Source organism: Penicillium atrosanguineum (genome assembly GCF_028827265.1).
Source record: "Penicillium atrosanguineum strain IBT 20685 chromosome Unknown utg000003l_segment0_segment0, whole genome shotgun sequence".
NCBI classification, from domain to species: Eukaryota; Fungi; Ascomycota; class Eurotiomycetes; order Eurotiales; family Aspergillaceae; genus Penicillium; species Penicillium atrosanguineum.
In genome coordinates, this window is record NW_026623135.1 from 1,329,118 (window position 1) to 1,354,909 (window position 25,792).

General features: G+C 49.6%; 11 protein-coding genes across 11 annotated transcripts; 3 read left to right on the forward strand and 8 right to left on the reverse strand.

The window, feature by feature from the left end:
• Positions 1 to 179: 179 nt before the first annotated feature.
• Positions 180 to 1,498, reverse strand: N7443_003914 (protein phosphatase regulator SHP1; the record flags this gene model as incomplete). Its single annotated transcript, XM_056883970.1, has 3 exons — positions 180 to 906; positions 966 to 1,363; positions 1,424 to 1,498. The coding sequence occupies 3 exons, from the start codon at positions 1,496 to 1,498 to the stop codon at positions 180 to 182; spliced, it is 1,200 nt and encodes a 399-aa protein (XP_056742248.1).
• A 1,038-nt stretch (positions 1,499 to 2,536) lies between these two features.
• Positions 2,537 to 3,003, forward strand: N7443_003915 (TOM13-domain-containing protein; the record flags this gene model as incomplete). The annotated part of the gene is made up of 2 exons (XM_056883971.1): positions 2,537 to 2,815; positions 2,881 to 3,003. The coding sequence occupies 2 exons, from the start codon at positions 2,537 to 2,539 to the stop codon at positions 3,001 to 3,003; spliced, it is 402 nt and encodes a 133-aa protein (XP_056742249.1).
• Positions 3,004 to 3,395: 392 nt separating this feature from the next.
• On the forward strand, positions 3,396 to 5,046 carry N7443_003916 (membrane insertase OXA1; the record flags this gene model as incomplete). The annotated part of the gene is made up of 3 exons (XM_056883972.1): positions 3,396 to 3,485; positions 3,548 to 4,303; positions 4,357 to 5,046. The coding sequence occupies 3 exons, from the start codon at positions 3,396 to 3,398 to the stop codon at positions 5,044 to 5,046; spliced, it is 1,536 nt and encodes a 511-aa protein (XP_056742250.1).
• A 984-nt stretch (positions 5,047 to 6,030) lies between these two features.
• Positions 6,031 to 7,578, reverse strand: N7443_003917 (acyltransferase family protein; the record flags this gene model as incomplete). The annotated part of the gene is made up of 3 exons (XM_056883973.1): positions 6,031 to 6,701; positions 6,760 to 7,387; positions 7,453 to 7,578. The coding sequence occupies 3 exons, from the start codon at positions 7,576 to 7,578 to the stop codon at positions 6,031 to 6,033; spliced, it is 1,425 nt and encodes a 474-aa protein (XP_056742251.1).
• A 950-nt stretch (positions 7,579 to 8,528) lies between these two features.
• Positions 8,529 to 9,788, reverse strand: N7443_003918 (transcription initiation factor TFIID subunit 11 family protein; the record flags this gene model as incomplete). The annotated part of the gene is made up of 2 exons (XM_056883974.1): positions 8,529 to 9,225; positions 9,301 to 9,788. 2 exons carry the CDS (start codon positions 9,786 to 9,788, stop codon positions 8,529 to 8,531), a joined length of 1,185 nt encoding a protein of 394 aa, XP_056742252.1.
• A 767-nt stretch (positions 9,789 to 10,555) lies between these two features.
• On the reverse strand, positions 10,556 to 12,097 carry N7443_003919 (adenosylmethionine decarboxylase SPE2; the record flags this gene model as incomplete). The annotated part of the gene is made up of 2 exons (XM_056883975.1): positions 10,556 to 11,925; positions 11,980 to 12,097. The coding sequence occupies 2 exons, from the start codon at positions 12,095 to 12,097 to the stop codon at positions 10,556 to 10,558; spliced, it is 1,488 nt and encodes a 495-aa protein (XP_056742253.1).
• Positions 12,098 to 13,981: 1,884 nt separating this feature from the next.
• On the reverse strand, positions 13,982 to 15,420 carry N7443_003920 (TATA-binding protein-associated factor TAF6; the record flags this gene model as incomplete). Its single annotated transcript, XM_056883976.1, has 3 exons — positions 13,982 to 14,527; positions 14,579 to 14,997; positions 15,051 to 15,420. 3 exons carry the CDS (start codon positions 15,418 to 15,420, stop codon positions 13,982 to 13,984), a joined length of 1,335 nt encoding a protein of 444 aa, XP_056742254.1.
• A 346-nt stretch (positions 15,421 to 15,766) lies between these two features.
• N7443_003921 (Plasma membrane ATPase) lies at positions 15,767 to 16,695 on the reverse strand (the record flags this gene model as incomplete). Its single annotated transcript, XM_056883977.1, has 2 exons — positions 15,767 to 16,153; positions 16,321 to 16,695. The coding sequence occupies 2 exons, from the start codon at positions 16,693 to 16,695 to the stop codon at positions 15,767 to 15,769; spliced, it is 762 nt and encodes a 253-aa protein (XP_056742255.1).
• A 654-nt stretch (positions 16,696 to 17,349) lies between these two features.
• On the reverse strand, positions 17,350 to 18,644 carry sfh5 (CRAL/TRIO domain protein; the record flags this gene model as incomplete). The annotated part of the gene is made up of 2 exons (XM_056883978.1): positions 17,350 to 17,956; positions 18,010 to 18,644. 2 exons carry the CDS (start codon positions 18,642 to 18,644, stop codon positions 17,350 to 17,352), a joined length of 1,242 nt encoding a protein of 413 aa, XP_056742256.1.
• A 2,257-nt stretch (positions 18,645 to 20,901) lies between these two features.
• N7443_003923 (flavin monoamine oxidase family protein) lies at positions 20,902 to 22,440 on the forward strand (the record flags this gene model as incomplete). The annotated part of the gene is made up of 3 exons (XM_056883979.1): positions 20,902 to 21,216; positions 21,273 to 21,603; positions 21,656 to 22,440. The coding sequence occupies 3 exons, from the start codon at positions 20,902 to 20,904 to the stop codon at positions 22,438 to 22,440; spliced, it is 1,431 nt and encodes a 476-aa protein (XP_056742257.1).
• Positions 22,441 to 22,500: 60 nt separating this feature from the next.
• N7443_003924 (uncharacterized protein) lies at positions 22,501 to 24,565 on the reverse strand (the record flags this gene model as incomplete). Its single annotated transcript, XM_056883980.1, has 7 exons — positions 22,501 to 22,734; positions 22,791 to 23,032; positions 23,098 to 23,572; positions 23,628 to 23,839; positions 23,894 to 23,983; positions 24,034 to 24,277; positions 24,332 to 24,565. The coding sequence occupies 7 exons, from the start codon at positions 24,563 to 24,565 to the stop codon at positions 22,501 to 22,503; spliced, it is 1,731 nt and encodes a 576-aa protein (XP_056742258.1).
• Positions 24,566 to 25,792: the final 1,227 nt, after the last annotated feature.

Genomic DNA, 25,792 nt, shown 5'->3' on the forward strand with positions numbered 1-25,792 from the left:
TGATTGCAGTTTTTTGAAATATTGAAATATTCTTTGTTGATAGGCGTCATTGGTTTAGCTAGGAGACGTGGTGACGCCAGGATCCATAAACGGTCATAATTGGTCTGTAAGAGTCTATGTGCCCCCTACGCTCACTTTTGTTAGAGCCACAGTAAGAAAGCAAATTAGATGGAGGGGTTTTATGTCCACTTCTGGACGACGACACCTCCACGCTTGAACTCAGCCATATCTCCGAGGACTTGGTCCATGTCCTTGAGCTCAGTGCTGGGGAAAGTCGTCATCAACACCCAGGCACGGTCTCGGCCGTCCGGAGTCGCAGCAGAGACGAATGCATAGACGTCGCCAATGGTGGCGGTGGTGTTGAAGCGAGAGGTTAAACGGGTACCATCACCCAGACGAATCTGGAGAGTGACAATCGGTTGTGATTCATCCACGTCATGCGTCGGCTTTGCGTCGCTAGTAGAAGGCGCGGGAGTGGTAGATGATGGCGTAGAAGCTTGGCTCTGAAGGCCGGGAGTTGGGCTGCCAAGACGTTGACCGGCGCCCGAGAAAGGCTTGTACTTGGGCTTGGGCTTCGCGTATTTCTCGTCATGCTGCTTCAGCTCTACATCGACTTCCTGGCCGGCCTCGACATTCATAATAGCGAGAGGGGCACGGCCCTGGCGGATGCCTTCGAGGATCTCGGCATTGCGGGGAATATCCGAGCGGTAAAGTTCACCATCATCCACCGAGAACCCATCTGCCCAGAAATGGAGAGTCCGTTGGACACGCTGGGGGCGCTGCGGCACCGGTCCGGTAGGATCATCGATCACCCGGCTCGGCGCATCGTCACCACCCAGGGTGCGGGCAGCGCCGGTGAAGTGCGAAGGACGTTCCTCGGGCTCCTCTGTACGTTGGGGTCTACTCCTGTTCATAGAAATCAGTATCGTAATATTGTAAAGCTGCATGAATTGGGTTGAACTTACTTTTGGGCCTTTTCGAAAATGCTCTTCTTTAGGTCATCCGGATTCTTTTGCACGGCCAAGCCTGATTTCTCTCCCCCAGTGAAAAAATCCCGTTCCCCAGAGTCGTCAGACTCTGAGGAACTATGGTCATTTCCGCCGGAGACATCACCCAATGTCGCAAACTTCTTCTTCGGCGCGGCACGTTTCGTAGAGGATGTAGATGCGGATGACATAACAGGGTTGGTGGGCATCTGCCCGCCCAGAGTCCGGCCACCCGGAGCTGCTTCGCTTGCATGTGAATCTCCAGTTTGCCTACCACCGCCAGTATTCATGCCTTGCAGAGCCTCATCCTGCTCCGTAAAGAACTCAGTCACCGCGGCTTCCATATCCCACTGGTTTGCTTCGAGGTACGCTAGGGCCTATATGATAACAGAAGAATGTCAGTGGCGCGTGAGAATTGAGAATAACACGAAGCTTACCGCTGTAGGTTGAGTGCCCGTCATAGCACAGAACTGAGACACGACCTCGTCGTGCTCTGCGGGGTTAGGTTCCATGATTGAGCTCGGCAGATGAATTCCGGGGATAGCGAGACTCCGTAGGGGATAAATGTGCTTTTTGGCACAGAAAGAAAGGTTGTTTGTGAGGTGCACAAGGTGAGAGATTGGAGAAATGTGAGAGTACAACAAACTAGGTTGGATGGGCCAAATCAACACCGCGGTAGGTACGTCACTGCCATTGGTCAGCCGGAGGCCAGGATCTTCCGCTCCCTTGGCGCCTAAGGCTGACATGAGATCTACAGCCAAATCGGGAATATACTATCGCCTCAGACGTTTCCGAAGCCATTTGAAGGGATATAATGGGAGGGCACAATAAGGGGCATAGTAACAGCTCTACACTGCGTGGAAGAGCACCGACGAATTAAAGGTGAAGGCCTTTTTATATTATCGGTTTGGCTGGGCTATAACTTACTTGACTGCGCTTCAGGAAAGGGGCTAAGTGTAGTTGGGCATCTCAGTTTAGGCAATCTCTGCTCTTCAAAAGGCTTTTTCATGGCTAAGATCACGGTTTACTGCTCTGATTTGCCCTCGAAGCTCGCCCGGAAACTTGCTTCATTGTCACCGCGTGCCTAGATCATCTTACCGTGAGAAATATTTGTCAAATTTAGTCACAACCCCAATAATACGCAAATATTGAGAGAAACACATATCCTTTATTCGTGTCGTCTCCTGTCAAATTTGGCCAAATCTACACTGTAAGTTAGTCTATGTACTTTCTCTGACTATCAGTGTGAATAGCAATCAGTATAAAATTCTTCATCCACCTCTTCTCAAATAATGTGAGATTCAAAGAATGGTTAGAATTCATCTACGAAGGCATTTAACCAAGATAAGTATGACCCTATCATAGATCTCCCAAATATTCAGTTTCAATTTATGGGGTCGATTTGCTGACATAATGCACGTACCCACCGGCACTCAGCGAGGAGCAGCTTGTTGACTGCAGCTCAGTCTGGTCCGCTCCCACAAGGAATCCCCGATCATCTACGATCTTATCTACTCTGTTGGCACTCAAGCCTCCAATCCCTGCCCGCCATGGCCTCCGATGCGGCCGGCTCCAACGTCGACCTCTACGACTCGACCATGACAGTCCCCTCTGACTCGGAAAACTACTCGGCAAACCACGAGATGTCATCTTCTCCTCCGTCTACCTCTAGCTCACCCATGATCCTCTACCACCCACCGACTCTCTGGGGTATTCTCCGCGGCGCGGCTATCAACCTATTCCTTCCCTTTGTGAACGGCTTGATGCTGGGATTTGGTGAGCTGTTTGCTCACGAAGCGGCCTTCCGCCTGGGATGGTCAAACACCAAGGTACGCTGCAAGGTCATGCAGAACCGTAATCCACTGGCCCTAAGCTGACTGTTCCTTTCTATAAGATCTTCCCGATGTACCGTCGGTCACACCCTATGGGCCCCGGAGTGGACATTCGAGAGCTCCCTTCCGAGCGGAGACGGGTAACCTCCGCGGCTGGTATCAACGACACCGCCTCTCTGGAGTAGGCAGTAGATACTTCTGCAAGCGCATTCAACCAAGACCCCCTCCTGAAAAAAAAAAAAAAAAAAAAAAAAAGCCCTAGATACGGGAAACAGAACAAGTACATGTTTGATTGAAGTGATACCTTTAGTCCAGGGAAGAAGAGACTGTACATAGACTGCTCAGTCGGCGCCTGGCGAACTGGGATTTGAATTCCTCAAGTTTAATTAGAAATATTGACATCGATCCTATCTTGATTTCTTCAACTTTCCAATTTCAAGTTGAAGTCGTCTTGTCTCATGTTCAACTGTAGACGCGGCTGTTTACCCGCGACACTCCGCCCGGCAGAAAAAGTCTCTCCAATCGCTATAATCACGACTTGCAATTCCCATCCACTCCATCACTCAATTCACCCACCATGATTGGAGCTGCTGGTCTGAAAGGGCCCGGTGTGGCTGCTGCCATTTTCCGGCAACGGGTGACTGCGGTTCCCCAATCCACTCGATCCGTTCGTCGTTCCTGGAGACTCCGGGGTAGTTTCGGAAGTTGAAGTTGACTGATCTCGCGCAGATATCAACCGTTCGGTCGCTGCGCCTTCGAGTTCCCGGTCAAGTAAGCCAATTGACTTTGGCATCTTCTGGGGTCACCTGGCGCAAAGCATCTCTTGCTGCTGGCCCGGCCGCGATCCGTTTCAAGTCCTCCATGCCCGAGCCGGCACCCCCTCCCGTTCACGAGACCACGACCAGCCCAACCGGAATTGTTGAATCGACAGACCTGTCCGATTTTGATCTCTCGACACTCCCCGAAAGAATCGGATATCTGAAGGGAGATCTTGGATTGGACTATGGCTGGGGTACCTCCGCGTTCACGCAATGGATAATTGAACATATTCACATCTGGGGAGGACTGCCATGGTGGGCTGCCATTATCGGTACTGGCTTTTTAATCCGCGCTTCCTTGCTTCCATTCATGCTCGGTGCTTCCGATCAAGGTGCCAGAATGCACAACTTGAAGCCCGTGATTACTCCGCTGCGCGAAGATATGATGCGCGAGTTGCAAGGCGGAAACCAAACTGTGGGTCAGCAGAAGAGGGCCGAGATGCAGGAAATCCACAAGGCACATGGCATCAAGTGGTGGAAAACAGTGCTTCCCATGCTACAGATTCCACTTGGTTTCGGTATTTTCAGAGCCACTCGGGGCATGACCAGCCTACCTTTGCCAGGTTTGTTGGATGAGTCCTTCTTCTGGATCAAGGACCTCACACTGTGCGATCCCTACTACTTTCTTCCCATGATGACTTCGGCTGCCATGTACTTGACATTCAAGGTTTGTCGCTTTCTAAATTTCGCCTTGGTACCAACTGCTAATCACGATCACAGAAAGGAGGCGAGTCCGGTACGATGGACATTTTGAAAGGCCCTGGCAAAGCCATTCTTTATGTTTTCCCTGCATTCTCTTTCCTTTTCATGGCCTGGCAGCCGGCGGCTCTGCAACTTTATTTCGTGACTACCGGTATCTTTGCCTTGGCTCAGTCCAGTGTATTGCACGAACGCTGGTTCCGAAACATGTTCAATCTGACCATCCCCACTATTGCTCCCACCGGTCCCGCGTCTAAAAGGGGCCCAAGTACAGCCCTGACGCGACTTCAGGATCGCATTGCAGAGGAAAAGCGCCTCTTGGCCGAGTCCCAGAACCCGACCCAGAAAGATGAAGCCCCGAAAAGCTATACAAACGTCAGTTCTATTGATCAATTCCTCGATAAGTCAAAGAAGGGATTGAGCAACTGGCAAACCGAGGCCTCAAAGTCAATCAAGTCTATGAAGGGCCAACCTACAACGAATCGCGACGGCTCACCCATTGAACCACCTCGGATGTCCGAGGCGCAGCACAGAAAGGCCGAAGAATATGAGAGAGAGAGACAGTCGGCTGATGCCTTTGCTCGCGAAGAGCGCAACGAAGCTCGCCGCCAAGCCCATCTGAAGGCGCTTGCCGCTGAGCGGGAGAAGGCGAAGGCTTCTTGGCAGAAGCAGCGTGAGGCCGCGGTCAACAACCAGATTCGGCGAAAGTGATTTTGCTTGATGTGTATAACCTGTACAATATGGCGCTGTACTTTGCATTCTGATTTGATGTATTCTTGGACTAGACTTCAATTCATCCATACTCTACTATAATTATCGTGCTTTCATTCAATATCTCGATGATACGGACCTCCAATTTCTTATCAGAGGAAAATAGTATCACTCCAAGCAAACGACTGTACAGCCTGACTGAGAATATGATCTAAGGGGGCCTTCACACTTGATTCTTCAGGTTTTTCTCCGACATATTTCCGAGCTTTTCTAACAAAAGGTCTTAGACCTCTTCTTGTTATTCTTTCCACTGTGTTTTCTTAATGACTTCGAACACGTATGGGAGGATAAATCACGGCTGCCCCTTTTGAATAATCTTCATTGAGTTGCTGGTTCCGCTATATTCTCAACGGAATTGAACAGCAAGGGACTTCGAATGATGCTGGTTCATATTCGTCTAGCGAGATAAACTAATCATTGTTCGACACTGGGAGCTTTATGAATAGACAGGAGACAGATACATTTAAAGATATTTATCGTACCATGCTGCAAATACGCATTGCTATTGTGATCCGTGCAGTTCAAGTTATCCCTTCTCGAGGTACGTATATACCCATGACACACAACAAGCCACGCAGTGTGATCCATATACGCGAGAAGCCGTTTGCCATTGCACAATGGCGTTGTGGAGCCATAGGTACGCTAATAAGGAAATTGGAACATTCAACTGTCTGAAGGCTGCAGCCCCAGGTTTATTATAATTAGGCACGTGCTAGTGTTCTATAGTTGATACAAGATTCGGGCGATGTATAAGATTGATGGAAGTCCAATGTATTCACAGCAACGATATAAACCATTCTTCCCAATGCAAACGCCTAATCTATTTCCATAATGCTTCAAAAAGAACCCCATAGAGCCGTATACCTTATAAAGATGAACCATAAGATCAGAAGACCAACTCATGCAAAGAACAAAAGAGATAAATCACGAAGTCTGCATAGGAATAGAGACAGCAGGCAGCGGTAAACCTGCTTGCTCATCATCCACAAAAACAGCCTTCTCCAACTTCTGGGTCATCCGAGCACATAACGGATCTACATATGCAGTCCAAGCCGCCGCAACAGCATAAACCATCCCAATCCAAATAGGGATACTAATAGCCACAACCCACGGCGGTCGAATCGGGAGCCAGTCCCTCACATCATCAGTATCCGCCTCAGCCCCCTCCCAAGGCTGACCCGTAATTCCATACAACATCCAAACAAGAATGACGCGCAGCATGGTGCCGTGAACTAAGTACACAGCAAAACTCTGCTTACCCAACCAGAGCAAAAGTCGGTTTGCGAGGAAATGTTTTGTCGACGGAGAGAAATATATTGCTAGGATGATCATGTCGATTCCGATTGCGGTATAACGTTTGCCAACATTGACTTCGGGAGGGAAGATATATTGTGCTATGTCGAACATGGTGTTCGACCAGCCCGACCATTCGGGATGGTCGCCTGGGTAGGAGGCTATCAAGAGGCCGAAGATTGCAAGAGGCGCGGTAATCATTTTGCGTCCGTACGGGTGGTTCTCGATCCAATTTTTGAGAGTTATGCTGTGCGATAGGTCGCTGAGGAGCATGCCGTAGATGGCTTGGATTTGGAAAGTTTCTGCATGCGAGTCAGCACCATTATCTCGCAGCTATTGTCAATTGGAGAAAATACTCACCTGTGTTCTTCGCAGCATCCTGGTGAAAGTATAACATCATACCAATGTAAACAACCATCCGATACCGGAATTTCATAAACATCGTGGCAACGAGAAGAATATACACCAACATGGATGCTTTCAGGAGAGGCAGAAGAGCCCATTGGTGATCATCGTACACCATATACCCAGTCGTCCAGGTTGACATGAAATTCTGTCCTAAACGAATAATCTCTTTCCAGAGAGAATCTTCCAGTTCCGGAGCGGCATATCGACACCACCAGCAATCAGATCTATTTGCGACGATGAAGCCACCGAATTGCGCAATAACCCACGATATAATCATAGCAATAGTGGCAGGGAATATCAACCGCGGTGGCCTGCGAAACGCGCTCTTAGCGACGGTCGTGAATGAAGCTGCTGTATCGCCGCCTCGAGATTGCTTGATAGGTTTCAGAGCGCAGACGTAGCCCGTCAGAAATGCAAATATAGTGACCCCGACACGACCCTGCCAGGGGATGCGAAGAATGGGCCATTGTAGGACTCGTGGAGTTGCGTCTTCGTTGTCTCGGGGTGCAAAGAGGTCGTAGTCCCAAGCACGGGCTAGGTGGGTGAGAACGACTAGAAAGGAAGCGATTCCTCGAAGACCCTACACCGTATAAAGACCGTAGTTAGTGAGTGATAGCTCTTCATGGAGCTGAGTGGTATTCATACATCAATCCACTTGACGCTTTTCCTCGGGTCTCCCTTCTCCGAGGCGCTGCCCTGACTCCATGGCAGGACTGTTGGGATGGTTTCCCTCAAACGAGTGTAGAGATGCGTCGGCTTGGCGAAAGTCATTGTATAAAAGAATGGTAGTTTTCAAGTATCAAGAACCGAGAACCATGAGGGGCTCCAAATCCTCTGAAGAGGTCGAAATTGAGTCAGGACCAGAAAAGACAACACCACACGAGCAAACCCAAAAGAAAGAAAATGATCATCCCACGAGAGCCAGGACCTCCCTAACTAATCTTCATCCACGCGTATCAGACCTGCCAAGAAAGAAGGGGCACGCGACTCCTTCTTCAGGAGCCAACGCGGCCACCGTAGCCAGCAATCGAGCCGAAACACATGAGTCTATTTCTGGATCCAATGACGCGATGAATATGCGCCCACGCAGTCGAACGAAAGGCCGAGAGGCAATCGGATATGCTGGCCGTGGGCGAGGGATGCGGGCATTGTCGATCATGACGCGAATCGAGGAAGGATGCATACCAAAAAGGTATGCCAGGAGAGTCAAGGCGTCCGTCTTGCATTGTGAATGAGGTAGGCGTTGGGCTCCTTGCAGCGGACGGAAGCAGGGTCTCTGCTGTCGGCAGGGACCGTTTACGGGATGCGGGTTCTGTTTAGTTTCGAGGTCGTTTACTTTTCCATGTTGTTGGTAATTATCATCAAATAGACAGGTGACACCACTCCTCGGGCTAGGAATGGTGGCACTGCAGGATCGGCGGGGTGAAACCGATCAGATTCCCATCACATAGTCGGAATGTAGGTTCTAGGTTAGGGCTACCGAGGCCTACGAGGACGGGGCTGTAGCTCCACCCGAATTGGCACCGGGTGTCTACCTTTGGCATAAATCTAGATGGTATCAATTTTGATGTCCCGTAAATCACTAGGTATAGAACAATGATAATCCAGCAGCTATGCATGATGCTTCGACGAAATCATGAAGCGTGGAATCCAAAAAAGCAAGACCCCTCTCCCCAGCCGAAAACGCCTATGCAGTGAAAAGAAAAGTAAGAAAGAGCTCATTAGCGGAAGATTCTACGGCCACCAACAGGACCCGCGTTCCAAGTGACTGAACCCTTGACTCCCAAATTGTCCAGGCTCATCCCCGAGAAGCCAACACCTCCACCTTCACCATCACGTTTTGAGCGTCGTAGCGCTTCACGCAGGTGTGCAGGTAGAAGTTGGCCCCTGTGAGGGTTGGGCGGGGGTCGGAATTCGCGTCGTGGGCGTAGAGGTGCCGACGATAGGCCGAGTTGGTGCAATGATGGGGAAGGTGATGATACAGCGTTGGGGTTGTGGACAGGAGTGGCCGAGGGTCTGGCTTGGTCTGCGTCGGACTCTTTCTTGATACCGTTGCTGACCCCGGAACCAGGTGTTCCAGATGGCGTAGGCGTTCCTGTATTGGACTGTGTAGCTTGGGCTTGGGCCTGAGTTCTGGCCTGTGCTCTCGTCTCGGCAGCTTGCTCTTCGGCCTCGAATTCGGCCAGCGCAGCTTGATCGTGTGCGACGGCCCATTCGGCCTGCACGGTTCGCGCCTTTTCGACCATCTCACCAGCGAAGACCTTGGTAAAACCGTTGACTGTGGTAACAACACTTGCTGGGACTGATTGTGAGAGTGCATGGTTGACGATACGACGAAGTGATTCCTTGCGCAGCTTCGCACGCTTGAATAAGTCATATCGCTCAGATTGCATGGGATTAAACGCATCAACCAGAATCCTGATACCAAAAACCAATCGTTAGCTTCCAGTCCACATCGTAAAATCCAAAACAGCAATTGGAAGAGGAACGTACGCAAGGTTCTTCTTCTCAGCCTCCGTATCGGTCGTGCCCTCTTCACGGCCCAAAAGCTCTCCCTCATCGTCATCGTCATCGTCATCACCATCATCACCACCTCCACCACCGCCGCCCATACCTCGTACTGAGCCCTCGGCATCGGCAGATCCTAATCGACCATCACCAGCTCTGGAACTGAGAGCATCCTCGCGCTCGCGCTCGCGTTCTTTCTCAGCCTTGCTTTTGCGGCCGCGCTTTTTTCCGCGCGCTGCCCCGGCAAATACCCCATCTGCGCTGCCTCCGCCTAGACTTCCGGTGTAACTGCCCGTTACACTGCCTGCGTCGCTAGCTGCGCCGAAACTGCGCTCTGCTTCGAGAGTCGGGAACGAGGTCTGGCGAAGAGGGTGCATGCGCGCCTTTTTGATAATAGGCTGTGATACCGCTGAGGAGACGGAGGGTCGTTTGAGGAGGTTGGTAGGAGTTTGATATGGTGGTGGTGATGACATTGTGAAAAGTTGATGGGAGAAGTGAGCGAGTCAAGTCCCCTGTGGTGAAGTCGCAAGACACGTGTTGGATGAGAAACAAGCACTCGAGATGAAACTGAGGGGGTTTGCTCCAAACGGGCGAGGTGCTGCGGGTTCGATAAGCTTCACCGGTGTCGTGATGGGTTTGTTGGAGAGGCACGAAGTGATCTGCAGATGGAACCGGAGAGTTGGGCCAGGATAGTGAGAGTGCTGGTTATCACCAGAATGGGGTTGATTTCGCCAATTCAACCCGGTCGTTGCCGGAGACGAAGCTGTAGGCTTCATCGCGGACGATGGGCGATTTCATCTCAAAGTCGCGGTGCTGAAATCGGGCATACCGCCTTCCTTTTTGGGTCCTCAATAGTGATTGCGGAGTGGCGGACCTCCGTGGTACAAATACTTGCAACCTTGCAAGTTTACGATTATATGAATGTTCGGATTTGCTTAACACGTTAAACGAAATTGAAATCGAAAACTCATTTATGGTTAATGAATGACTAAGTCACAAGAGCAGAGACCCGAAAGTGATCGCTGATATGATCCAGCTGAAACAGAACGAGGCGCTGAGCGCATAGATTATGCAACGCTGCGCAAGATGTCAAGACAGGAAAGCAAATGAACATGAATCTCAAAAACACTGCGATAAAGACAGAATGTGTTTCGCCAAATGAACGATGAGCAGAACGATGGAAAGGGACCCAAGAGGACAGCAAAATTGTCAGTGCCTGAGAGCCTCAGCAACAGCGCTCTCAGAACTTCTCTCCAAGCCGAGGTGCCCCCCCTTTCCAGTCGTTGCGCTCATAGTAGCGAAACACAAGATCGTAGCCATTCAGGTCGTGAACGATACGGTCAATGCGACGATATCCCTCAATGTGCTCCATCTTAGGACTGCGACGCATAGCGAGGCGTTGGTGAGCCTCGTAGAAACCATTGGCGTCAGCCTCGTCAAGTTCAGGCTTGGTCTCAAACAGGGTGATGCTGAAACGGCCCGGCTTGAAGATGTCCACGACTTGCTGGATGATGTCCGAAGTGGTCTTGCCGTTCTGTGAATGCGGAACGTTGGTCTCGAAGGATGCGTACGAGCAGTGAGGCTCCGGAGTGACGTGCACGGTAAAGTAGTGGGTCGGAGCCTTGTTGTCCGGAGCAGGAACCACACCGTTGGCGGAGAAGCCGCAGGGGGTGAAGAGATACGCATCAATGCGAGCATCCGGGAACTTGCTCTTAGGGTAGACATCCGACAGACCGCATGCCTCGGAAACAACAGTTCCCAGGGCGTGGCCCTCGGTGGTCAGCTCCGGCGGCAGAGTGCGATCACCCTGGACCTCAGGGTCATCCAGGTCAGAGCCGTTGCTAAAGACATCAACATGCTCAATACCCTCGTCCTTGTCGAAGTTGAGGTAGCGCTTCTCGGCCACAGCGGCGGCATTGTCAAGGTAGAACTGCTTGGCGTTCTCCTCTTCTAGATCGGTCATCAAGACCTCAAGAGTCTCATCGTACTCATCACAGGAGGCAATAGGAGCAGGCTTGGGGAAGCTGAGAACCTTGGTCTCGGTCTCGGTAAAGTTAACTTCCTCCGTAGGGCTCGCCGGAGGGGTGAGCAGAGTGTGAGGCTCAGTCAGATACAAGTACCAGTGCTCTCCGTTCATCTTGCCGATCATGTAGGCACTGCCGTTTTGAAACAATTTGTCCATGTTGCGAACCTCATCGCGCCAGCTGCGATGAGGGCCACGCTGACGATCGGGGAACAAAAAGTTCTTACGGCTGTAGAAGACGCGATAGGGAGCAGCGGCCACAGTAATTCCACGAGACGGTGGGGCCGTCGCACGAGAAAAGCCGGCAAACAGAGCGGCAATCTCCAAGATGCGCGGGAGACCCGACAGCAGAGTGGTGGTACCGCATGTCTTCAGGATGAGCTTGTGCGGCCAGACGAACATGCTGGACTCGGACAAAAGATAGGCGTCCACGTCATCGGAGGAGACAATCGAGAGTACCTGGCAGTTGACGAGGTCCAACATATCCTTCCAAATGTCACTGGGAACCTTCTTCAGACCTTCGGGGCCTGCGTCGCCAAGTTCAGTGGCAGACGGCGCAAACCAGACCTCGAGCAGCTTCTCAGGGCCTAGTTAAAGAAGTTAGCATTGCAGCAAGCAAGAAGAGGGCATGGTTGACAGACCTTCAAAGGCATTGCTGGAGTCAAGATCCTGAGTCGCATCATAGTTGATAGTCAGAGAGGTTCCACCAAACGACGACGGGGACGCGGTATAGTTCTTGGGAATGCCGACGTGAACCATGTCCGTAGATTTTAGCAGCCGAAGCCTAATAATTTGCGATTTGAACGGAGTTGAGAATAGTATGAGGTCGGACCGCCCTTGGTACCGCTTGTTGTTGAAGACAAAAAGGCTTTAGAAGCACTGTCTACTTACCCAGACGAACAAGGGGGCAATGCCCGTCTGAGAAGAGAAGGCCCTTAGGACGATTTGTAGCTGGACAGACCAGGCAGTTGTAAATCCTAAACAACCTGAAGGGCTGCTAAGGAGGTAGGAAGGCGTAGGAGAGGAAAAAGCTGCGGCAAGAAATGTTGACGTTCAGTCCGGTACCCTCGTTCTGGAAGATACCGATACTGGTCAGAGTATCGGGTCTAGCAGACGAGAGTATCTGCTTGTTGAAAGGGGAATGGATAAAAGTTGGAGATGGAGACGACTTGCGGGAGTCGTGCTATCGAGGCCTGGTGATGGTAAAAGTCCAATTAGTACAAGAAAGGTGAATGAAACGAGAACCCCATACTGTGTCAACAGAATGCCAGGTTGAAAATTAAAAGACAAGACTTCGTTGCGGAGCAATCGCTTGAAAACAGGACCCTGTGGATATTTTCTTTTTTTGCTCGCAGCCGCCAAGTGAGGGGTAATGACGAAAAAAAAAACACCTACTTTGCGGGCTTGGACAAAAATCGCAAAAGATCCTTCGAGCTCATGGAAGATATGAAAGGAAATTCAGCTTAGATTTGCACGATGTCGTGGGAAGCCACAGTCGTGTACATCAGCGAGTACAAAGGAGGACTTTGTCTCTGGAGCCTGATGAGTGCCCGAGAATTGATTGCTCAGGGATGGCAGAGATAGAAGGCGTTCTCTTAAGGGTTTCCTTGGTCAAAACACGGCCGTGGTCTGATCGGGGACCTCAGCTGGAGGTGGTTGACAGCTGCAAAATGTTTGCCGGCGCAGTTTGGTTGGTAATGCGCGATTTTGTCTGTGGACCCGCGCTCGTGGGGCGGCGACGGATCAAAATCTGTCTGACATCAGGGAATGGCGATCCGATTAGTTTGTGTGCCCTACGCCACGGACACGATTGCTATGCCGAAAATGGAGAGTAACACACCAGAGGAACAAGAGGGCAAGTACACGTAATTTAGATCGTCAAGGACGATACCTCGATTGTGGTGTGGAGGGCAATGACTGCAATCAGGCGAGAATCCTGGAAACTCACACGAGCGGTGAAAATAGGCAGAATAAGCTTTCCGGTCCCTGACTGAATGCGATAAGCGATCTACCGGAAAGCAACTATACATTGATTTTCTATAAAAAAATAATTCCAAAGATTCAAAGAGTAGTAAACTAGGGGTATAATTATACGGAACGGGCATAGACTTTCTTTGATTTAGTTATACAATTCTACATAAGATACTCTATATTCAGAACAAGAGAATAGAACCCAGCCAGCCACTGAACTCGACGTACAGTGGATGGATCGATGGAAGAATTTCACTTACCTTGCCTGAATCCGCGACCACGCCTATTCTCATGGACTAAGTACCTAACAGACGCCTCTAATAAGTCTTCAATCACCGATTAGCCAATCTACTTATTTAGAGATTTAGCTCGTTCTTACTCTAAGTAGCTCACGGAGCCTAGCTCTAAGCGCCCTCATAAAAGCGGCGGTAGCTCATATAGGAAAGACCCCATAACGCGGAGGAAATCCTCTACATAGAGTTGCCCAAGTAGCTATTGAATTGCAAGTGGCCAATTATTGTGTATATTTCATTTATCAAAAAGTCCAGAGATACCAATGACACGTGTAAAGAGCCCCGTAACGCCTGGTAAAAATAGTAACGCCATACCTGCCGGGAGGGACCAGAGAGCCACTTTCCCTCACTATGTTTTGAAATGATACAAGAGAAACGCCTATGCGTCCAAAACCAGCTGGGCCAGCTGCACCTCATTTACCTCGGCAATCCTGCTGGCAATAAGGTCTCCGACCTTCTCAGTCAACTGCGTGCGCAGATCGTCCGTGACGGTAGCAGGGTGACCATTGGCCAACGAGACCTGCCCGTCTCGGAGCGAAGCCAGAACGCCGAGAAGAGCGTTCAGCACGCGCTCGGCCGCGGGTCGACGAGCTGAATCTTCGAGACCATCACTAAGTAGTTTGGAGTACTCACGAAGATTGGGAATCATGAGAATCCGCACCACTTCCGCACCACCCACGGCTTGTAATCCAATCACAGCACCATAGTGGGCGCCGAAGGGCTTGGAGGGGTCGAGGAAGCTCTTGAGGCATGACCGCACCAGGCGGGGCTTGAGCATATGGGATGATTGGGAGTATTTCTTCGCGATGAGGCTAAGCAATGAGGCAGCGAGGTCTCGGAGAGCAAATTGTTCGGCCAGGTCAGCGGCTCCACCAAGTTGGCGGCCGATCAGACAGGTCAAGATGGAGGGGACAAGAGAAGCAACCTACTACGGTCAGTTGTCCGAAATCAATGTAGAGTGGGGAAAAAAGCTCACATAAGGGTCAACGTAGAGAGATGGGTTCTGCACCAAGGCCTCGGCCATGTGCATCACCTGGGTCAGCACAAAGACATCCTTAAGACTGTGTGTGACCTTCTCGGCAATAAATTGCACAAAGTACGGGACTAGTTGGTGCAGGCCAGGGTCCTCTTTAAGACTGGCATATCCGGAGGTCCGGTATTCCTCACTTGTCTCATCCAAGAAAGCACTGCAGACCTTCTCGAAGTACAACTGGAGCTCCTTGGAGAGGACATGCTTCACCAACGGTTTCACGGCCACGTCACCAGCGCCACTCATGGCTTGTAGGGTTTGGTTGGCATTAGGACCCTTGGATGCGAGTTCAAGGTTGCGAGAGTCTGCCGCGGTCGGATTCTGAGGAATAGAAGGCTGGACGCCCTCGACGGCGAGCCAATGGCCTGTGTGCGATGTCAGTAAGCTTCAGAGCCGACCCCGGGGTAAATTCACTTACCGGTAAAAGAGACCTCTCGGGGGACCTTGGGCAACGGAGCATTGATGAGCTTCTCGAAATCTACCTCCTCATCCTCCACGTAAAAGAGTGGCTGTCCGGGGCCAAGCGACGCTTCGCCGAACCGCAGCGGGCGGAGAGATTCGTAGCCATAAAGAGGTTCCACATCAAGGGTTCGCAATGCTTGGGAGATGTCCTGGGTTGTGAGGAGTGTCCGTTTGCCATGGCGCATTGACTTGAGCGCCTCCTCCAACACCTGCGCAACGCGGTATTCGACATCGCGTGCCAGATTTTCGGTCACATCGTGATTCAGGTTGGTAATTCCGACGGACTCTGCGACATCGCGGATATTGTCGGGATTCCAGACGGACATTGTGACGTGGTATGGTGGAGGGTCGTAACGCGGATGAAACGACCGGGATATCGAGGTGGTCGGTTGATGGCCAGAGGGCCGGGTGTGGAAGCAGCGCACAAACGGTGATGGGCGAAATGATTGACAGAGCTAAAGTCGCATTCTGAGTAGCTCAGGCTCTTAGGATTAAGTGAGAGCAGACCAAGACCTGACACAGCGATTGTCTTCGATCTGGATTATGTCGTAAGATGAGAGGAGGAAGCGCGGCGATTACTGAAGTTGCGTGGATGGTTCTAATTGCCTCCCGTACACGCTTTATAGGTTCCTTCGCCTTTGACCATGCAGCCTGCGGCTCGACACCTAACCCTCAAAACATAAACCAGTAATTTTCCCAAGAGATTTTATTTGGTAGATTCCAAGCGCGTTTGCCCAGATAAATTCGAAGCATAACCTTCTTGTATTGCTGGTCCCTGAGGTAGGAAAGGTTGCATGACCGCAAGGCCGCCAACGACCGAGACGACACAATTTCAAAATAGACCCGCGGACTGTCTTTCCGCTCGTTTGGATCGAGTGTCACTTTGGTAAGTCTCGAACTTTTGCCATGGAATTTCCATCGAGGGTCATCTAGGGTCAAACCAGGGTCAAGATTAATCCACGTTGTAAGGACCAGAGCTAAATCAGATCCATATTCACAAACTTCAATGCGGGAATCTGTACTGTATTTGTCACAAGTACAAGTGGAGCTGGGAGCTTCCTATCCATTGATATAGCCGTTCGCCACAGTGTCAAGTGATTTGGCATGTTTCCTTTGCAAATGAACATGATCTGAGAAGGCTTCCCCCCCAAATTCAAGCTCCGGTCGAGAAATCAGTAGGTCCAATCTGCTATCATGAACAAACATCACATGGTGCATCCTTAAACAAAGTCCCGGTGTCTCCGGGCAGATCTTTGCGTCGGTCGAAAAGAGAGAGGTGCTTTCAGGGCACCGCGAGTGTTCGGGGTGAGTTCGAGCTTGGGTGTAAGATAACGCTTTAGTACCAGTCGGCGTAAAACAGGCAGTTTGTCTTTTCCTGACGGCCGGGCGCAATTGGTTCGATGGTTGAAGATGACAAAGAGTCGAAGACTGCAGAGTGAAGTGCAAATCCAATCATCCAGAGGGAGGAAGTCAGTTATTGATAACATTAGCTCGACAGGGAGACAGGCTAGCGTATTCAGCTTGGGGGTCTGATAGGGTGGATTACGTCTTGCCCAAATTCGAGATACTACTGGAGAGCAGATATCGAGGAGCGACTGCATGTTCGAGATGTTTAACTCACGCAGATCGAGGTGAAGTCCAAGTTGACCGAACAAGCTTCTAGAAAAGGAAGGTGAAGTGATAACGGCCGGGGAGTTGTGAGTTGTGACTCATTAACAAGATTGATGGTAGTTTGAATGTCCGGTGCTTGGGAATAGACGGGGGGAGGAAGTCATCGTCTCAAAATCATTGAAATCATTGAACTAGCTCAAAGGCGCCCACATCATTTTGCGTAATCAGGCGCGGCGGTAGTGGGTCCATTCAGCCTTAAAGGCAGAGTACGTAGTTTATTTCAAGATGCCAAGGTCATAATGTTACATGAAAGGTTTGGGTCTTTGAGTGTTTCTCGTCATGCACAGGAGCATTGTCTTTAGTCCGTGCTCCTTGAGCATCGACATTTGGCTCCCTAGCTTGTTGTCGAGTAATACACGTCTATTCGTGGAAATCAGGGATCGATGGCTATACCTAGCCGTAGAGTGCCGTGTCAAAGGGTAGGGTTCGGAAATTAAGTCGCAAGAGTTTGGAGTTGAGACTGATTTCGAATATGATTAACTATTATCTAACTGTCACTTCGTAAAGAGATTGGGACCAAAAACAAGAGCGGAGAGTGTCGAGCACTGCTCCTCAGGGTATCACAAGAGACTGCTCGCAAGTCATTAGTTTGACCCTTCCTTCACTTCCTCCATGTTAGCCCTCCGAGCGGGCCCAGCCTTGGCCGCTTCCTCAGTCTTGGTTGGCTCCTCGGTTTGGGCAGGGGTCTCTGGGAATGTAGTCTCTTTGGCAGCTTTAGTAGGCTTGGTTTCCTCCTTCTCTTCCTCGTCTTCAATTAGTGGAACTGTCCGACCCTCATCCTTCAGATCCGCTCCCTTTCCACCGTAGGCCTTGGGGATCTTCTCCGACAAGGCAGGAGTGAACTCACGAGCCAAGTTGGCACCATTACTGATGGGGTGGAATTTCCGAGTGGTGTTACGGCTCAGAATGAGCTTCATGGCAGAGAACATCCAGCCCATGATAGATGGAACATTGATGAAGAACTTCTCGCGCAACAGCTCAGGGTAGGCGGTAGAGAAGACATCGATTACCTTCTTACTCGCAGTACGAACGGCGGGGTCCATGCGGAAGAACTTCACATTGAGGTAGTCGTGGACCTGGATCATCTGGTAGGGATCATTTTCGCCATCGTAGTCAATGACAGAGGTTGCGTTCTTCATGTTGAGATCCTGCACTGCCATCTCCATCAGCGCAGCACGCCACTTGACGAACCTAATTGGTATCAGCTTAGCTCATCGCCTAACAAGATTGGTAGTGTCACTCACTCATCAGCATCCGCAAAAGTGGCAGTCATATCCTTCACGGCCCCGTAGATGTTCCAGGTGAACACCAAAGGACGACCATCCTCTTCGTAAGTAGTAAGGTAGCCCAGGCCACCGAACTTACTCGCACTGTAGCGACCAGACTCAACTAGCTCGAGGGGCTTGGTCTCCTTGCGCCATTCAAGAGCTTTGCGAAGCTGCTCCTCCGCTGCCTGGAGATCACCCTCGTTGGCGCGCAGGAACTTGATCAGCACATTGACGGTCGGAATATCCTCGCTGTTTTTCAATGAAACACCCCACATCTCTTCATAGCCAGTCTTGCTGAGAAGCTCGGGAAGGTGGTCGAAGAATTGTTCGAGGGACGGGATATTAGTCAGGTATGCGGGCTTCTGAGGCTTCTGCTCCTCAAGCTTGGCTTCGGATTCCGGGGCCGCAGCAGGAGCGGCGGGAGCAGAGATAGCTTCCTGGGCAGGCTCCTCAAGCTTGGGTGTTTCGTCCTTGGTAGGTTCATCTGCCTTGGGCGCAACATCCTTGTCGGTGTTTTCGGTGGCAGGAGCGCGGATCTCGGGCTCGGTAGCTTCCACAGCTTCGCCCTTAGGCTCAGCTACGGGGATTTCAACAGGCTTTGGGTCCGACATGGGATTCAATGATCAGGGGGGTAGGTGGAAAGAGAGTAAAACCGCTCAGGGGGAAAAAAGAAACAGGGGCCTTGTCAACAGAGCTGCGACCACTTATCAATCGGGTCCACCGCGCGCCCCACCTGTCATCTGCACCTGCAGCTCAACTATGTATATCTCCAGGTTTCCATTCCTTTTTTATTCATTTTCCGTTATTCATTATTAATTATAATCCGATCTTCTATCCATGAGGCTACGTAGTCCCTGTTATATAAAGGTATGATGATCGTGATGGAGTTCGATACGATTGCCTGACTCGAAATTGATCGGCAGCGGGGATGACAACATTTTGGGGTCCTTGTACTATAGAATGATGGTAGGTAGTACACTGACCAACACGTTGGCTGGGACGAAGGGCATTGATCAGGATCTAGCTCAAACTCAGGTACATTGGCCAACGGGTACATGGATAAAGTGGTGCTTGCTCCAGGTAGACTTTTTAAATACAGGAAGTTCCTAGTGAACGGAAAAATAACGGCTATCAGGCCCGTTGGACCGGCCCCCGAAAAGAGGCGAATATAGCTAACCCCTGGAGCCCCAGTCTCCAAAAAGCTAGTTCCCAACGGCCCGTAAGCCGAGAATTGCGGTATTCGCAAGTATCCTAAGATTGTTTCTTCCAATGATACTTCTCCTGATACATATATCCATCGCTCAAATCGTACAATAAGTCTTTAGCCTGACAAAGGTTGAGACAAGTTGAGAAATGCGTCTAAGAATTATGTCCAGAAATTTAAGTGCCTCAAAGTCGGCGTTTAGTATGCAAACAATGTCCACCTGAAATTAAATCCACAGGACTGTGCTTTAACCTTGTACAATTCCCCTGACTTTCTGTGACCCCCAGTGTTAAGCCGAGTGAGCCGAATATTTATGATATTGTGCTCTAGAATATCCAGGCGTAGAGGCCACCGTGGGCCAATTTTGGCGGGGGTTTTCAATCTGGTATCGGGCGACTTGACCGCCAGTATGAAACCATTGCCGTGCTTTGCTGACTTCTTCTGGTCGTGGAAAAATTGCAGGGCTCAGCCTTAGCTGAATGGTGCTCGATGGCGATGCGATCTTTATGTTGAGACCTTGCATCTCAGCCCAAAGTATGCCGTGGTGAGACCAGACGGGAACATTACTGGCGCAACCTGGTCGTGAATTGCAGACCTTTTGACACTCGCCAACACGAAGGCCAAGTAAATGTGTCCTCGATACGTCATTGAACAATAAATGCAGATCAGATGGAGAAGGGTCTGTAGGAATCGAGTCTCTCATCGGAGTGCTTTCCAATTGTTTGCGGAATATATAATGTTCTAGAGCATAATGGCGCCATGTCCGACAAGCGAGCGTCGCAGAATAAAATAACTCAATATCGAGATATAATAAAACCCCTTGTGAAAGCTCCAGAGGCAGCTTGCGCAAAGGAAGGAATTCAGACGTCATTTTGGGTGCAAAGTGATTTAAAATGAACAAACACCCCTAGGGTGTTATTAGATAAAACATTAACTCCATCATAATAGGGAATAAGAGTGAAGGTAACCAGCCCAAGGGAGATAAAAAAAAACAATTACACACAGCGTCTCGACAAAAAGAAAATTCCAGCTGAACACAAGGGTGATGCAAGGGACACCCGTTTTTTTGCCCTTTGAACTCAGGCCTCAGCCGCGCTGATCTTACCCCGTGTGCACCATTTGCTCCCAACGTGGATAGGGAATAGGCTCACATCTCTAAAAATCAAACTTTAATTCACAAAGTTCGTCAGAACACCTTCCGATCGATAGTCACGAGGGTTTATTTAGTTGAAATTTTTTTTGCATTCCGATCGACTCTCGTTGCCCCCTTGGCCTGTGGGGCCTCGTTATCGGACAGATCACGGCTGACTTCCATCAGCAAGAGACGATCGCTACCTGTTTGTTGGTTACGACTCATTTTTGTCAGATTTCTGATCAGTAACTTCCCCTATCCCAGGAAATTGGGAGGAGAACGCCCTCTGCATCGCCCCCACCAACCTGGTGATAAGTTATTTTTGAGCGCTGTACAAGTGTTAATGGATGGCGAAATGGATCTTCGGGAATGCCTTCCCGATTCAGAATGCTATCGATACTATCGATACTAGCAACGAAGATAAAGACTTACTGCACTTAGAGCGAATTACCCCTCATATGCTGGGTAGATAATATTTCCCATCGAGCCCAGCTTTTTCGATCGATGCCTTGCTTCCTCTGACTCGCGCAACATGTACGATACTATTATCATTGGCGCTGGCCTCAGCGGACTTCAAACTGCTTTAACCATCCACGAAGCAGGCCATTCTGTACTTGTCCTTGAAGCGCGTGATCGAGTAGGAGGCAAAACATGCACTGCGTCACTTGAGACAGGTGGTTGTGTTGATCTGGGTGCTGCTTGGATCAATGACACGAACCAGCATCGAATGTACAGCTATGCGCAACGCTTTGGGCTTGAGTTGATCAAGCAAAATACCGAGGGCAATGGGCTACTGCAGGACGTGGATGGAAAAATTCTTCCATTTGCGTATGGATCTACACCACCGGTATGTATATCTTTTAAGTGGTCAGGGTGTGGGGTTTGAGCTGATGTGTGGAGCAGTTTGAAAATAAATCTGATGTTCAAGATTTGGAACGGATCAGGGACTTGATCCACGATGCCTCGATCACAATCCGGGAATCACTGCTTGCAGTTTGCCCAGATCAGCTGCTCACAGAATTGGATGAGGTCACTATGCATGATTTCGTCAAACACCAGAACGCCACGGAGCGCACGATCAAGATGATCAATATTTGGACTCAGGTCATGCTTGGTGTGGACTCGAATGAGATTAGTGCTGCGAGCTTCATAGATTATTGCGCTAAGGGCGGAGGCTTGATGCAAATGCGCTCTGACAGCAAGCACGGAGGGCAGTATCTGCGCTTTCGAACGGGTAAGATAACTTTACCGTGAATCCTAAAATATATATTGACATAACACATTAGGAACTCAGCAAGTTGCTATTAATATCGCAGAGTTACTGCCACAATGTTCGATCCGTCTAATGTCAGCAGTTAAAGTCGTATCGGATCGCGGTGATCATGTGCAAGTGACAGTGGCTTCACCATATTCGAAAGAAAGCATATTCACGGCACGAAAGCTGGTCATCTCGATTCCAACTCCAATGTACAAAATGATCACATTTTCCCCAGCATTGCCGGAGCGCAAGTGGGCTGCCAGTAACAGTACCAAACTGGGGGTCTACACCAAGCTGATCGCTGTGTATCGGGAGCCATGGTGGGTTGACAAAAAGCTATGTGGCTTGATCTTGAGTTATGAAGGTCCCATTGTTGTGGCTCGAGACACGAGCAGCCCACTTGACGAACAGTATTCTCTCACATGTTTTGTGAATGGATCAGTTGGTGAAAAGTGGAGCAAGCTTACTCCTTTTAAAAGACAAGCTATTGTCTTAATGCACCTTCGTCAGATAACGGGAGATGATAGAGCCTTGGATCCAATTGATGTTCTGGAGCGCCAGTGGATGAATGAAGAGTGGAGCCAGGGAGCTGTGTGTCCTATCAGTGCACCAGGAGTCATTTCATCTGTGGGAAGTTTGTGGAAGGCACCGGTCGGTAATATCCATTTTGTGGGAACGGAGTTCGCTAGAGAGTGGAAAGGGTATATGGAGGGAGCGGTCAGCTCAGGCGAGGATGGCGCGAAGGAAGTTTTGGAGACATTGAAAAAAAAGAGGAAAGCTGTAGATGGAGAATCAATTACAGTAAACATTTAAAAAGGAGAGGTATATAGCAAGAAGTGTTCATTGAGGCTTGCACCTTGGAAATAGATATGTCTACCACATCCGTACGTAAGTACCAATTCGCCGCCACAGTGGGCGATTATAGTAAGCATCCAGATGTCGGATCTCCTTAGTTGTCAATTCTCGATGACCCGTCACCAAGTCCGCTGTTGCCGGGTCGCGCCAGGGTGTTCGAAATATGATCTTAAAGCCAATGGTTGCTGTGAAAATGAGAATCAAGCCGATCATGTTCGAGAAGAAATTGTAAGCTGTGAAGCCACCTCCAGCCTAAATAATGTCAGTCCTGTTAGGTGATGTTTCAAAAAAATTTAGAAAGTACATACCACAGGTTGAATGCTAAGATAAAGAAGACAGGCAAAAAGCATGGTCGATATAATCAACACTATTACTGGCGCAAGTGGCCAAAGATTGGATTTCCAGCCATATTGTTGATCAAAAATTGGACTTTTCTGCGCTTTCAAGACCGCCCGGAACCGAAGAGATGTGAATGCAATAATCGCCCAATTGACAAAGAATGATGCACTCGTGATAGAGATGAGCCAATTCAGAACTTTTAATCCACCAGCTGTATCATATCGCACAGGTTAGCAATCGTTGATAGAGCAATCATAGTAAGGGTTTGAACCATACCACTTAAGCCCATATATGTCAAAATAATAGCTACAGCAGCGGTAATCGCGAGCGCCCATCTAGGCCGGCCCCTTTCATCAACCTTGGCAATGAAAGAAGGAAGAAGTCTCTGGTGAGCCATAGTTCGTAAGATTCTGGAAGGTAGGAAAATACTCTCCATGGCAATTGCTGTGACACCAATGATCATGCAAGCATTGATCAAATCCGGAACTCCTTTAATTCCTGCACCCTGGACCGCAATTACAAACGGAGAAGCCGCTGCTCCGGAACCACCTAGGAGGTTCTTATCGGTTGAAGGCACAATGATGGAAACGAGCACGACCGAGACAAGGTAGAAAACTCCAACTCGCCAGGGAACCAAGTTTGCTGAATGTGCCATTGACCAGCGAGGTGACTCGGCCTCTCCTCCCATGACACCAATAAATACCTGGTCTCCAGTCGCCCAAATAGCGAGAATCGCGGCATTGGCAAATCCCTGTTACAGTATATTAGTGTCTATGACCTCTGTACACGCAAACATTAGGACATACCCCAAACCCATTTTTAAAGGCAGGCAAATCGGTCCAGGTGCTTCCGTTGCGCACATATCCATCAGGGCCGGCCCCACCAATGATAGCCAAAGAGACGATGACGATGAATAAGAACAAGAAGACTTTTACCATTGAGCCGAAGTACTGAAGCCATCCGAAGATCTTGTTGGGCATGAAGAATACGACGAGACAGATGACCAGAAAAATGCTCACTGTACAAAAATCAGTTCCACTGACTTTGTCTCTAAGAATCAGTATTTACTCACGCAAAGCAGCCTCTGGAATTGTATCACCAGACCAATAGTTGACCAAAACGACGAAAAATGTTGCTTCGGATGCAAATACAGATGTCCATCCTAATCATCGTTTGTCAATTCACGGTCCCATTCATTGCCATAATACCTACCAAGCCATTCTGCAAGTCCAGCTCCAAAAGCCAAGGCTGGGTCCACCCATCGATCAGCATAGTCTATATAGTTCCCCGAAGTGGGGAACGCGATAGTCATCTCCGTTAGGCATTGAAGATTAGCCCAAACACCGATGCAGACAATAAGGTAGCCGATAAACATGCTTCCAGGGCCTCCATCTGCCAAGGCCTTTCCAGTAGCAATGAAAAGGCCACTGCCAACATTTGATCCCAGAGAAATGACCTGTTCAGGACGTGTCAGCATTCATCATGCGTCTCCGCTGCGAAGTGGACTTACGTGGATCATCCGTGGAGTCAAAGTCCGATGAAAATTGCCATTTCGCTGCGAATCTACATCAACATGCCCTTCTTGGACTGAAGTGACGGGGTTCAGATAGGTTTGATTATCTTCGGCGAAGCCATCGCCCTTCAGTTTATCATCCATATCGGTATTCCTACAATTCAAGAAATAAGCAATAACGACTCGAGTTAGGAGTAGAAATGGAGCAAGGAAGCTTTTTAAATGGTGCATAATCTCAGAATTCCTCTCGGTGGCTATCTAGTTTGGACTTCGGTCTGGCCTTCCCAAAACAACCCCCCGCAGTGATAAGAGCTGGGCGAGCCAACTACGATATCAATTTACAGACCACATAGCTAGAAATCTAACTCGTCAGATCTCTTCACTTCCTTGCCGCTTTTTTATCTTGAATTTTTCCCCCTATCGACCGAAAGATATGACCCTCTCAGCGGACAACAATGTCTCCGCCACGAAAGCCACAGGGTTTGCGGCTTTGTCACAATGAACCCCCCTCCCTGGAATTCCCAAGAATGTTTGTTCAATAATATGGTCGGCGCATTCATATTTTTGCGAGACCTGGATTCGTTGAGGCAAGGGTGGGACACATTACCCTGCGCAATCTTGAAACCCCCGATTTTTCCTCGACAAACCTGCGAGAGAAAATAGAACTGAGTGAAATATACTCGAAGGAAGCTGGCTTGATATAGTACTGGAGACTTGGACTTCACTTTGGCCTTATTAAACCCTCTGACATGATATTTATCAGCGAGGAGGGCGTTGCAGGGCGTGGTAACATGACTCGCCCGGCAAACGCCGCCGGATTCTTAATTCATAGTGCGATCCATCGGGCGCGACGAGACGTGAACGCCGCATGCCACTTCCATTCCACGAACGGAAAGCCTTGGACCCTTTCTATCCAATCCCTTGAAATGCTCAACCAAATTATTTTTACATTCATTGCCCGACGCAAAGTGTCTACAGTGAGTTTGGAGGTGCTTTTATAAAAGAGTCTATTTGCTGAACTTCAAGTATCACACATTCTAACTCCACACAGGGCGATCCCTTTCCACCGGAGACACGGCGCTGTTCAAATCTAATGGGCCGCAGCAAGACAGCCAGAGAGCAGTGGCTCATCAATCCACTAGTCCGCACTCTCAATGCGAAATTCGTGGACAAGTCAACATCGAATTTTTAGGGCGAGACAAAACACGTACACGAGTGAAGCAATATGCTCAATCGCGATGGCATTTGACGTGGGACCTGGCGCAAAATGACGTGGGACCCGGCGCAAAAGCTCAACGATTACACCGAGGCGATAAGAATTATCACGTAGATCACGAGGGCTAGACCTCTTCAGGCTATCGCGTCGGCTGCGATGTCAGGATGGCATTCATGATCCCTGGCATGAAACCTACAGGGGATAATGGCACAATCATAGCTATTCCTAGCAGTCACGTTTGG